Below are 13,698 nucleotides of genomic sequence, written 5' to 3'. Positions count from 1 at the left end.
AGTGATTGATATAACAGATATTTGTGACAGCATCTGATGTGCCAGATTCTGCCTGATAATGACTCTCCCAGCTCTCCAGCTTCATTGCTGAATACTCTCTCTCCTCATTCCGGACTTTTTTTCCACCCTGTATCTGGAAATTGCCCTCCTCAGGGCCTTCATCTACACAGATGAACAGTCTCAGTCTGGACAATCTCTCCCGCGATGTAGCTCCTGTCCATCCTTTAGCTGTAAATTTCACTTCCTCGAGTGCTTCCCTGACTTCTCAAACTCCATTAGTCTCCCGTGATATGTTTTTAGGGGACTCTCTCCTTATTCTTTCTTTTTTTAATTGGAATATCATTGACATTCCTTATTAATTCTTAACACACGTGTAATAACTTGTTTGGTGTTTGTGAGCTTCATGAGCTTCTTGGTTCCCCACTGAATTTCTGGTATCTAGAGCAGTGTCTGCTACATTAAGTATATATTAAATGAAGAAGGACTAAGAAACAGCCACTGGATTTGTCAACAGTGAGGGTAGAACTGATCAGGGAGTAGCTGTAATAAATAGAAGAGAAAGGATGAAGACCAGGTCGCTGAGCTTTGAAGTGGAGAGGAAACAAGAGTAGGGGGCATGGACCTTATCTGAGATATTTAGTAAGAAAAGTGGGGGAGAGCAGTAGGATGGTAGAAAGCTATTTCTGTTCACAGTCTTTCTAGGTATTTCTTTACTCCAACAGTGGATGGTTTATTCAACTTTGTTACCTTTCTTTTTTTTTTTTTTTTTAACTAATAGGTGACAACATTTTAGCAGTTGTTAAATATCTAGCTACATCTGATATGTTGGCTTCTTCTTCTAAGTATCAACATGGAAACATGGTCTTCTTTGATGTGCTTGGCCTGTTTGTCATTGCCTACCCCTCTCGTGTTGGCTTGATAATTAACTACATGGTGGTAATGGCTGTTGCTTTATACCTGGGAAAGAAATTATTGCAGCCCCAAAATAAGAGTAAGTATTTTCCTTTAAAACTACAGTACTGGCACGGATATGGAATTTGCCTGAAGTTTTTTAGTCACTTTGCTTATATCTTTCCAAGAAGTTAAAAATCTTACGAAAAATAACATTTGATTTATACTGTTGTAAGAAACTTGTAAATGAATATCAGGTTGATATGCTCATTATACTTTTAGTCTTGGTGAAGCAGGCAAGTTTTATGTACTTATGCACTTCATAGAAGTACCACAAAAGCTTGTGGAAAATGGTTTGTAAAGACTGACTTTTAGTGAAGAGTCCCATTAAAAATTCTTGTCCACACTGCAGACCAATAGCACACTGTTCTGGAGTATAAATGAGCTTCTTCTGGTTAAATTGGTCTCCTTCTACTATGTTTTGTACTCTAAGTTGGTGTGTGCTGTTATCAGATAAAATATTTAGCAGCAATTTAAATACTCATTTATCACTGGTTATTTTCTCATGCTACTTCTATTCCTCTGTTAGCTTCTTTTAGTAAGATTTTATATGGAACTTTGCCTTCCATTTCTGCTGTTATTTCAATACACAAAGCATCCCAAAGGTGATGAAGATTAAGACAACCCACTTTTCTAGCCAGGAATATATCTGAACTACTCCTGAAGACTTATCTCTTTGCGTCTTTTGCACCCACAGACTCTGAGTAGATGTCAATACTTGAATCTTATTCACTGATACTTTCCCTGTGTAGTGTTTAACAAACCTTACCCCTAAGAAATTTCAGTATTTTCAATTACAATGGTGAATTTTGTTTTAATGTTTGCTCCTTTAATTCTACTGACTGGTTATGAAATTGATTTGATAAAGACGGTGATCTCTACTTTTTGTTTTCTCTCCATTAGCTGCTGCCTATACAAAGGACTTCTTCTGTGGACTTGGCATCACTCTGATAAGCTGGTTTACTAGCTTGGTTACAGTTCTCATTATAGCAGTGTTCATCTCTCTTATTGGACAGTCTCTCTCATGGTATAACCACTTCTACGTCTCTGTTTGTCTGTATGGAACTGCAGCTGTTGCCAAAATAATATTCATACATACCCTCGCAAAAAGATTTCATTATGTGGTAAGTGTTGGGCATATTTATTGATTTCTTTTTGCTGCCTTCTAGGATTGAAGACAAACTCAGGTGGGTGTTCCTTGTGTTTGGCCTTTTGAGCTATCAAAGATTGTTTGGCATGGCTATAGATAATTGACTCCCAGATCTGTGTTGACTTTCTGGAAGGCTTCTCATTCTGAGGGTAGCAGACTTCAAATGAGGTTATGAAGCTGCAAACAGTTTGGGGTGTTGGTGACAGCAAGGTGTGTTAGCATAGCCTTTTGCCTCTCCTGACTCTGCAGTTTTTGTAGCCATGCTCTTGAATCTACCAGCCTTCTTTGGGATCACCCAATTATTTATATTTGAATAGCGCTGTTTTCCACTGGACTGTAAGCTCCTTGAGGGCATGGATTGTTTTGTTCATTGTCCCCTGTGCTTAGGCAGTGTCTGACGCAGCACTAACACCCAGTGTTTGCTGCCTGAATGAACGTTGCACTTAAAGCTGCGCTTAAAGTTTTCAGTTTCCTTCACTTTTTTTTTTTTTTTTAACTTTTATGTTGTTGATGCAGATTCTGTCAGCATGCCTTTGTGGTCTGGGGGTTATACTGACACATTGCTAAGGAGAATAAGGGAAGGGAGATAGGGTTCCAAAATGATTTATGCTGACTTAGAGAATATAGCCATATTGTTATGGTTTCAACTGTATACCAGTGTATTTTGTTTGGTAAAAACAAAATTAGGTGTTAGGGTTATGAGATAATAGGACTAAAAATAAATTACAGTGAGAGAGCAAGCAGTGTTTCTGATTTTCTAAGAGAGTTAAAGGGAAAATCTTTCTTAGTTCCGTCATTTTCAAGATGGCCAGTATACACCTGTTTTTTCGGTTTGTACTGCTGAGGATTAGAATGGAGACATGGAAGACTATAATACAGCATCCTTTCACAAGGATGTCTTTGGTACCTGAACCTTGGTCTCAGTTTCAGTTCATGTTGGGATATGATCTGAGGAGCCCTTCTGTGTTTTAGGCCCTATTGAAGAAAGGTTCTTTGAGATTAGCCATCTGTTTATGGTTGAGCCAATGCTTGTATCTTAGTGGCTTCTGTCTCCAAAAGAATTATACCATGGGGCTCAATTTCACATGCTTATTCTTAGTGCCATGGTATGTAACCAGTCAGAGTGTGGCTGACTGTCGTTGATACGGCATTGGGGTTCAGTAGAGGGTAAGACAGAAATGCTTAGTAAAGTTCTATTTACTTTGACTGATTTCACTTGTCTGATTACAAAACTTCGGGCTGAAGGCACAATGTAAAGAGTAGTGTGTTTTATTTTCATTTCACAAATGGTCTTTGAGTATCCAGTGGGCTTCCATGCTAAGGCCTGGTACAGAGATTCAGGACATAGTCTTTTACTTTGAGGAGCTCACAGTTTCATTTGGGGATGAAACGATGGGGAAATCACAGGGGTTTCAGTACATTGGGCCGAAGTGAAGTAGAGTGATATATTCACAGTGCTGTAGGAATATAGGGCCAGGAGAGATGAATTTTGTTTGTGGAAGTCAGGAAGGCTTCATGAAGGAGGTGGTGACATTTGAACTGGGTTTTTGAAGCCTGAGTAGAAGTGTGCCAGATAGAGAACAGGTTGATGGGCAAAGGTGGGAACGTACAAGATGCATTTGGCTCACAGTCAATAAAAAGTTCAGTGTGGTGAAGATGAGGTTGGTAGGATAATAACTGGGAAAGTAGGCCAGGGTGAAGTTGGAGCATGACCCTAAAAATCAGTGGGGCCACAATTTAAAATTTCTAAGCAGGATATTGAGTGAGAGAATTTGTGATTTAGTAGGAACACACTGGTAACAGTGTATAGAATGGATTGGAAGGGGTAGAGGGATAATAGAGATGGGGAGAGGGGAACTAGATTTGAGGGATGTTTGGACTTGGGTACAATGTGGGAACAATGTAAAACATTTCCAGTTATTACAGTCTTCGTTGTTGAGATCTTTGTTTTTAAATGTCTGAGTGAATTTGGCTTCAAATTGAATCCTGAGAATTATTTTATTCTTTTTGAAGACCATGACTTTTTTTTTTTTTTTTTTTTAGAAATGTATTTATTTTTGGTTGCATTGGATCTCATTGCTGTGCACGGGCTTTCTTCAGTTACAGAGAGTGGTGTGCGGGCTTCTCATTGCGGTGGCTTCTCTTGTTGCGGAGCACCGGCTCTGGGCGCGCAAGCTTCAGTAGTTGTGGCTCACGGGCTTAGTTGCTCTGCGGCATGTGGGATCTTCCCGGACCAGGGCTCGAACCCGTGTCCCCTGCATTGGCAGGAGGATTCTTAACCACTGCGCCACCAGGGAAGCCCGACCATGACTCTTGATTAACAATGTTGAACATCTAATTATTTAACGATGACACCCTATCTTTCATTGTCCAAAGAAGGTTTGTCAAGTGAACTTTAACTTGTTTTGAAAACATGTGACAAACTCTTTTGAGCTCTTGAGTTAGGGACCCTTATAACAAACATGCCCTGGACTATACAGTAATGAGAAGGCAGAGGAGAGAGAAAAGCTTAAATATATCTATTTCTGTTTTGGTATTTCTGCACTAAAATTATAACTTTCATGTTTACATTAATAGAATCGCTGGTGCAGATGTTAAAATGTATTAAGTTCATATGGCAACTTTCTTCTGAAGAACTCAAGGTGCTGCACAGGAATCCTCAGACTTCAGAGCTCATAAAATGTAGATCAAATTTTATAACGTGAAACCACCAGGAATCCAGGATGGGGGCAAAGTTGTGCTACAAGACCAGTTGGAGATAGAAAAGACTCAGGAATCAAGCAAAAAAACCCCATGGCTGTGTGCTCTAAAGGTCCTGCAGTTCTCAAGCTGTGCTGTTGGTGGCGCTGCAGCCGCCTTCACATAGGTCATTTCTCCAGTTTGCTTGACATTCCTTGTAAGTTGCATGAATAAAAGAGCTTACAGAGGTGAATGTTTTTAGGAGAGTCCTTTCTTCTATTTTAGAACATTTCCAAAGGTCTTTCAGCCTGGTGGAGGGAGAGCACAGATTATATACAAGTAATGATGTTTTTACCCCATCTTGTTAAATTCCCCTTTCCTGTGCAGTAATTTGAATTTATTACTTTATGATAGGAGGTAGCTTTGTCAGTGTTTACTTTAAAGTTTAAAGGATAGACCCTGCTCCAAACAAAACATAGCTTTTTGGAGCAGTGGAAGTTACACTACAATAGAAGATCTTTATGAATGGCCCATGAATGAGACTACTTGTGTATTTTCTTTCTTTCAGAATGCCAGTGACCAGTATCTGGGAGAAGTATTTTTTGACGTCTCTCTGTTTGTGCACTGTGGGTTCCTTACAGCTCTCACTTACCAAGGGCTCTGCTCGGCATTTATTAGCGCTGTCTGGGTGGCATTCCCATTGCTCACAAAGCTTTGCGTGCACAAGGACTTTAGGCGGCATGGTAGGGTATTTTTGGTTGTGATACAAATGGGAAATACCTTAAAATACATAAGATAAGGCTTCCAGGGACTATTTCCATATTTGATCTTTTTGGGTAGGCTTTCTAAATTGTTGCTGTTTGTTTCTTTTTAATTTTCAGATGACACAGATTTTTATCTTACACCTTACACGTAAATGAGCACATGCTAATTAATATATTACATATTTTGTTTTCTTATTTGTATTCTACCCTAAGTCAAAGTGTTTTATCTCACTAAGATAACATGTACCAAAAGGGCAAGAGTCAGAGCTAACCTAATTTCTGTTAGGTGCGAAGGTATACCAGGACTATAAAAAGCTGTTATCTCACTGGAGAATTTCAGAGATGTGTTTTCTTTCTCTTTTTCTGTAGGTGCCGGAGGAAAATTTATTGCCTTTTACCTTTTGGGGATGTTTATTCCTTATCTTTATGCATTGTACCTCATCTGGGCCGTATTTGAGATGTTTACCCCTATCCTTGGGAGGAGTGGTTCGGAAATTCCACCTGATGTTGTGCTGGCTTCTATTTTGGCTGGTTGTACAATGATTCTCTCATCCTATTTTGTAAGGAAAAAAAATTTTTTTTAATTTCCTTCTTCATTTTATATATAAATCCATGGTGAGTTTTGCCATGCTAGATCCTGTGAAATAGTGTTGATTCTACTCTTAAGCAAAAGAAATGGTGAATGACTCTGCATATTGTGGGTTCGGTATGGGCAGAAAATGTAGAAGGGCGGTTTTGTTGTTAATTTTGCTTCCTCATCCTCCCAAATCCTCTGATTATACTTCTTTTCAAATAGCTTTCAAACTACCTGAATTTGAATGTGTGGAACGAATACCAAGTGAGAATTGGTAGAGATTGCTTAGTGGTGAATTTTTAGAGTGTGTTTTGAACTTACTAATTAGAGGAAAATGTTAATAAATACATGGTAGTTTCATTGGTGCTGTTAGAGCTAGTGAAGAAAGACTAATTCTGATGAGGAGTTTTCCCTTGTCGTTCACCTGCCTTGCTGCTGGCGCAGCCAAGGTCACTGATCGAGTCTGTGTCCTCGAGTGACATACACTTACGACACCCAAACATGCCTTCCTTTACCGAGTAATGAATACATGTTACAGGCCTTGTCATTTTACTGTATCAGTGTTCTGCCCTCGCAGGGAGAGTCCTACCTGTGCCATCCCTGCTTCTCCTCCCTGGGACTCTCCAGAGGGAAGAAAAGACATGATGCAGAGTTGACAACCAGACTGCCCTCTGTTAGAGCAAGCTCCAGGCAGAGTCCTGCCCTTGGCGTGGTGTCGGCACTCTCCAGGACTCTGGCCTGGCTGCTGTTTTGTGGCTCTTTTCATTGCAGTCCTTAAGAGTAAGAAGTATTTACTGAATACCCGTAGGTACACTCTGAGATTTGAGGCTAGGGTACCAACTAGAAAAAGTAGCTATGACTATTATAGCTCTTCCCTTCATGGAGAGAAGAGTGCGCTTTTTCACACTGATATAGTAAAGGGCATCTCATGTGGGGACTAGGGTCCAGGGACAGCAGATAAAAGTACCACGTGCGTGGTCAGCACTGTCCATGGTAGTCCCTTAAATAGCAAATAAATAGCTGTGTGTGTGACTGCGTATACAGCCCTGTAGAGTAATTCTTATGCACGCTATTGTTTGAGATCAGCTGTACTAGTTCTGAAACAAATCTGAGCATTGCAGCCATTTCACTTTTAATATTATGATTTAGTCCTTACCGGTATTTGCAGGGATAGATGGAAAATTCTAAAATGTTCTTTGTTGCCTTCAGGGTTTACTTCTTTTGGTTTTAATATTAAGCCTTTAAATCCTCTGTACATCTTAATAGATGGTTTGCTGTTGTGAGGACTAAAGGAGATGTAGTTTCATCACATGTAGATTAGGTTGTAATCTAGAGTCAGCTAAGTTATGAACTGGACTCCCCCCCACCCCCTGCAGTGTATTTAAATCATAGTCAATGAATGAAAGCTATTGATGCTCATAAAAGATGATCAGAATGTGGGGCATTTCAGTTCTGTTCCATAGGGAAGGGGACAAAATGAACCCTGAAAACTTCACTGTGGAAATTGAAAATGACCCCAAAAGCATGGAAATCTTGGAAACCGTAAGCAAGTAGATTAAAGTTTATTACCTTCTAAATTACTTTTGGAGAGTGGCTCTTGGAATACTTTAAACCCTCATTTAATGTTCATTATAATGTGAAATAACTCTGCTGCCCTTTGATGCTGTGGGTTATCATTCTCTTCGCTATTTTCTTATTTATGTGTAGCTGTGTTACAGATAGTGGCTTTTTAATAGAGTGAGACTTTTCTCCTTGAGTAATGGAGAATTGAACCACAATGCACACTTCAGAGAGCTTGTCTTTTAGTCCTTGGGGATTTATTAAATATATTTGCTAGGAAGCAATTAAATTGCTGTCAAATGATCGGTTAACAGGTTTCCTGGGGTTATCCTGTGCTGGGGCCATCATGGTTATATTGATTAAATGAGACTGCTGATAGGAGTGGGATCAGGAGGAGATTCTCAGAGAGAAACAGAGAAAGAGCCAGCACACATTGGACACTTCATAGTCCCTTTTCACGCTTCTCTTCATTTTATTTCACACCCATTTCGGAACCTAGAGTGATATCAGATGTAACATTTAAGACAAAAGACAGTAAAATTTAATACAGTGGGATCCAAACACATTGTCACTGAGGCCATTCTCTTCTTCCTTCTCTCCCACTCTGATCACCTTTTCATTTATCACCATTACCAAACCTCTTCCAGAAGGTGGGTGGAAGAGGCAGAAGATGAGCCTCATGACCTGGAGAAGAGAAAATATGGATGTGGAAACTGTAGCTTAACCTGAAGTTGTAGGACAACTTTGGGTAGCAACAGGGTTGCGAATGGCAGGAGCCACAGCATTATGACAGGGAGGTTTTATTTGGACCCAAACGACTCTGTATACCTAAACTTAACCAGTGGAGGTGAAACTCATTACTTGGCAGGCTATTTGACACTGTTCTAAGGAGCCACATTTTAAATATTGTTACTGTTAGGAGAAAGAGCGACGGACAGGGTAACAAATTGTGTTTTGCTAACTCACTGCCATAAATCCTTGGGTACTTTGTCTTATTTCTGTCCTTCAGTGTAAAAACATTAAGATCTTCGACTTAAGACCAGTACTGTTTTGCTGGAGATTACCCTGGTTGGCATATTGTTACACTGTAGATATAAAATCTCTTAGTTTCATATAGTAGAGTATATGGTAGGTTATGAATAGCTGCTTAATTTTTCATTTTCATCTCAGTATAAATATTTTCACATTTATGTTCTTCACTTTTCTACATATTGACCCTGGAGGGTGGGCAATAAGGGGGAGAAGGCAAAAGGGGGAGCAGGGACTAGGTCATTGTTTCTCAAAGTGGCTCCTTCAGAACCCCTAAGGGATCTGTGGACATATTCTATAATCATGTGTCCCCCGCAATTTTTAATTCAGTGATTTTATTACAATTTAAAAATTAATATAAGCATATTTAGGACTTCCTGGATGCCCATCTTGAGACTGAGCCACTTGCTTTTCCTGCCCAAGTTCAGATTTGTTATTTTGATTGTGTTGGCCTTGGTTAACTCTGCAGTGACAAGGGCAGAATTACCTTTTTTCCCTGGTTTCAATTTTCATAGTTTTTTGGGTTTTTTTCCAAGTGAACTATAAGTTGATTTACAATATTGTGTTAGTCTCAGGTGCAGAATTACTTTTATTGCAGTTTTTCCTTATGTGCAGGTCCACAGGCAGAGTCTTGAAGGTGCATCTAAAAGATGAATCCAGCACATAGGCACATTATGAAAGCATTATTAGAACTTGAGTTTTGTCGAAATAGGCCTACTTACTTGCTTAAAAGCTTACCTCTGGTTCTTTAATAAAAGCCTGATGTCATGATGTTTGGTACAACCCAAATAGTGTCTGCTGTGCAGTTAACTTACAGGGTTTGATAGAATCGGAAATAAAATAAGGTCATGGTTTGACTGATGGTGGATGTACATCCTCTAGTCTCTTGGCTGACTGAGCAGAGACACTGTCTCAGTTTCCTTTTTCCCTCTTACTGTCTGGCTGCCTGTCAGAAAGGCACCATCATGCAGATGGGGGCATCTCTCATTTATTTAGGCTCTGACTTGTGATGGAAGTCCCTTATAATTAGTGCTTTGTGTACTGGGAGCTGGAGTATGGTAGCACATGCTGATACATGTCCTTTATTATCTGTCTGACAATACCTGTTACAAAGTAAAGTCAGTAAAGCCACCTTTCTGCCAATGGTAATTTTTCTATTTTTGTGTTTTGTGTTTTAGATTAACTTCATCTACCTTGCCAAAAGCACAAAAAGAACTATGCTAACTTTAACTTTGGTATGTACAATTGCATTCCTCCTTGTTTGCAGTGGAACTTTTTTCCCATACAGCTCCAACCCTGCCAGTCCAAAGCCAAAGAGAGTGTTCCTTCAGGTAAGAGCGATTTTGCCTGAGCTGTTTGAGATCCTGGAGAGGAAAGGCTTATGGTGTTTTGAGCTTACTAGTCAACAGTGAAGCTCGAAACACATAAGTGACTTTTCTACTGTTGACCTGTTAGTTGTACCTCGACTATTTTGTGTAAGGCAGTGAGGAAAAGACCGACCATCAAGAGGCATTCTTATCAGCTAGAAACACTTCTCCTAAGAGCCTGAATCGGAAATGTCTGCTTGTTGCTCTTATTACTGTTCAAATTACAAAAATGTACCTACGTGGAAAAACGAGAGCAAATATGTATCATGGAATAATGAGCTGTCAGAAGTACAGACTGTAATAATGTCTGTGGGCTGAGTAAAAATATGACCTCCTGTCAACTGGCAAAATGAAACAGATTCTTTAAAATGCGGTAAGATTGATCTTCGGTAATGTTCAAGGTAATGTGACAGTGAAAATATAATAACTTAGATATTAATAAAAGATTTAGAACTTTCTTAGATTTCAGGTTTTTCTGCAAACTTTTTAGAGCTGGTGTTAAAACAGGAAAAAGAACTTAAGTCACCTTTTTTCCAGTCTTCCTCTCTGTTAGAGGGAATGGAGTGGCCAAACAGAAAAGCCAAGAGTCATAACCTAGATAATTATTCAAGGACTTGAGTAAGTAGTAATAATATATTTGAACTTAAATATCAGAGAGGAGATTTTGAGAAAGAGCCAACTATTCCTTGTTTTTGTTTCCAGTCCTGTAGGACACAGTGATACGTTTTATGCGACAAATTTTACAATCACATCAGTAGTCATTAGGAAAAGCTAGATTTTTATTTTTAAAAACTCTTGTTCTGATTTGTTTTGGGGTTCTCTTCTTCCCCAGTGCCAGAAGTTGACAAACTTTTCCTATAAAGGGCCAGAAAATAAATATTTTAGGCTCTGCCAGCCATGTGGTCTCTGTTGCAGCTACTCTGTTTCTACAGAGTGAAAGGAGCCATAGACGATACCTGCAGATGAATGTGGCCATGTTTTAATAAAGCTTTATTTATAAAAATGGCAGTGGGCCATTTGGCCTGTGGGCTGTGGTTTACCCCTGCCCTTTGCAATCCTTTTTCTTTTCCTGTTTGATATTCTTCAGGCTGGTTTCCGTTGTTAATAGAGCTATTCCAGATGGAGCATTGGTGCCTTTTCATAGAATTCTGTTAGGCACAGGTCTGTCATCTAGTGGTGAGCTGTGATTCCTATTTTTCTCTGCACATGAATTAGCATGTAACACCCCGAAAGAGAAATGTGTGTGTATTTCTTTTAGAATGTATTTAAGTCCTTTTAGGACTTTTAGGAGTTCTAGTTTTCATGTCTCTTATATCTGAAATAGTAGGTTTTCAGAAAAATTTTATATGAAATTTAAATATAGAAATATATTTGAAAGAAATAATAAAATAATCATGTGAGTATCTGCTGAGTTTAAAAGATCATTAGCTGTACCTTAGAAAACCTCAGTATGCCCTTCTTAATCCCAACTCTTTTACTCCTCTCCCTCTTACCACCCCCCAAAGTACTGACTATCTTAAAGGTTGGAGTTAATCATTATTTTACCACATATGTATTAATCGCTAAACAACAACATATAGTTTTGCCTGTTTTTGAGCTTCTTACAGGTAAAGCCATACCGTATACTTTTTGGTGGCTTGCTTCTTATTGCCCAACAGCATGTCAGAGTCTTCCAGGTTGATTTGTGTCACTGTAGTTCATTATTTTTCATTGCTGAATAGACTTCTGTCATAGGATGATGCCCCAATTTATTTGCCCATTCTACTGTTAATGAGCAGTTGGGTTGTTTCCAGTTTTTGCTAATATGGACAATGCTGAACCAAAACTTCTGTACCTTGCAAGAGTTTCTCTAAGGTCCATATTCAGGAGTGGAGTTGCTGGCTTGAAGGGTATGCGCATGTTAACTTTATTAGGTAATGCCAAGCAGCCTCCTAAAGTGATTGTGCCAGCGGTGGGTTCCTGTTGCTCAGTAGCCTCATCATTTCTTGGTATTGTCATTTAGTCATTTCTGTTAATCTGGAGTGGGGATGTGGGTGAAGGAGTTCAAACAGTAGTTTCCTCATTAGTCTTGTTCTTTTCAGCATGTGACTAGAACATTTCATGACTTGGATGGAAACGTAGTTAAACGAGACTCTGGAATATGGATCAACGGGTTTGATTATACCGGAATGTCTCACATAACACCTCACATTCCCGAGATCAACGATACCATCCGAGCTCACTGTGAGGAGAACGCACCCCTATGTGGTTTCCCTTGGTATCTTCCAGTGCACTTTCTCATAAGGTTGGTTCATTACTTTTCTGCTTTTAGTTGGCGGTTAGTTTGTTCTCAAGTCCTATCACTGTATCAGTACTTTATTATTTAAACTGGTTAACACAGAAGTTGAGTGCTGTTTATACTATTTTTTTTTTAATATCACTACAAAAGTTGTATTTCTTTGTGGGATAAAGCACTCAGAAGTTTTTTATTCTCCCCCAAATTTTGCTTTTTCAAATAGGAAGTCTTTCCTCTAGAAAGCTGAATAGTTAGAAAGTGTAGCCCTCTTAACTGGTCTAACAGATAGCAAGCAGCTAAGCATCAATTTCAAATTGTTTTATTTCTGGGAAGTTTTTATGGTTTGGCAGTGAAGGAATGGATGAGAAGAAATAGGATGGGTAGTGGAATCAAGATCACCTAGGATCCTTGTTCTTATCTTTGGGAAGGTTTTATTACACAATGACCTGGGCTTCAGAGAAACTGACATTGTTTATCATATCCATCAGTTTATGTGTTTATTATATTCTGAGCACTTCCATGAATTATAGCTCAAAATCAACTAATAAAGCAACCTGAATATTGAAGTTACCTTTCCAAATAGGAAAAACTGGTATCTTCCTGCCCCAGAAGTTTCTCCAAAAGAAGCTGCTCATTTCAGACTAGTATCCAAAGAACAGACACCCTGGGATTCTGTAAAGCTGACCTTTGAAGTAACAGGTAAGTCATATGATAGTTTTTTCTTCTCTCTGTCACTTCTTAAAAATTTTAATATGCATGTATATTTTTTCCCTCAAATGTATAATAGTGACCAGCAACTTAGGAAGAACTTGGTGTTTTTAAAAGCAATTGAAGCTGGTTATGATTTTTAAAAGAAAATTTAATAGACTTTATTTTTTAGAGTAGTTTTAAGTTTACAGAAAAATTGACCAGAAAGTACAGAGATTTCCCTATTGTCCCTTCTACCCCCCAGCTTCCCTTATTATTATCCCTTTTGCATTAAGTATGGTACATCTCTTACAATTGATGAGCCTACATTGATACATTATTATTAACTAAAGTCCTTAGTTTACATTAGACTTAGTTCACTCTTTGTGTTGTTTAGTTCTGTGGGTTTTGACAGATGCATATGGTCATGTGTCTACCATTACAGTATCATACAGAATAGATTCACTGCCCTCAAATCCCCTGTCTCCACTTATTCACCCCTCTCTCCTTCCTCCCTCTGGCAACCACTGATCTTTTTACTGTCTCCATTGTTTTGCCTTTTCCAGAATATCATATAGCTGGAATTATACTTTGTAGCCTTTTCGGATTGGCTTCTTTTGTTTAGTAATTTTCATTTAAGGTGCCTTTATGTCTTTTGAGTG

General features: G+C 38.9%; 1 protein-coding gene across 3 annotated transcripts in view; it reads left to right on the top strand.

Annotated features, from left to right (window-relative positions):
* ERMP1 (endoplasmic reticulum metallopeptidase 1) overlaps positions 1-13,698 on the top strand; it is a 50,230-nt gene that overhangs the window by 19,558 nt on the left and 16,974 nt on the right. For 2 of the 3 annotated variants that reach the window (XM_068552004.1, XM_068552002.1), the window contains 7 exons: positions 779-991; positions 1,855-2,075; positions 5,349-5,523; positions 5,914-6,104; positions 9,886-10,038; positions 12,156-12,358; positions 12,933-13,048. In XM_068552004.1, coding sequence (XP_068408105.1) covers positions 779-991; positions 1,855-2,075; positions 5,349-5,523; positions 5,914-6,104; positions 9,886-10,038; positions 12,156-12,358; positions 12,933-13,048 — 1,272 coding nt within the window. The remainder of the gene's footprint in view (positions 1-778; positions 992-1,854; positions 2,076-5,348; positions 5,524-5,913; positions 6,105-9,885; positions 10,039-12,155; positions 12,359-12,932; positions 13,049-13,698) is intronic. The other variant, XM_068552003.1, reaches the window with a different exon arrangement.

The sequence above is a fragment of the Eschrichtius robustus genome, chromosome 10 (genome assembly GCF_028021215.1).
Source record: "Eschrichtius robustus isolate mEscRob2 chromosome 10, mEscRob2.pri, whole genome shotgun sequence".
Lineage (NCBI taxonomy): Eukaryota > Metazoa > Chordata > Mammalia > Artiodactyla > Eschrichtiidae > Eschrichtius > Eschrichtius robustus.
This window is presented reverse-complemented; position numbering and strand designations above follow the sequence as displayed.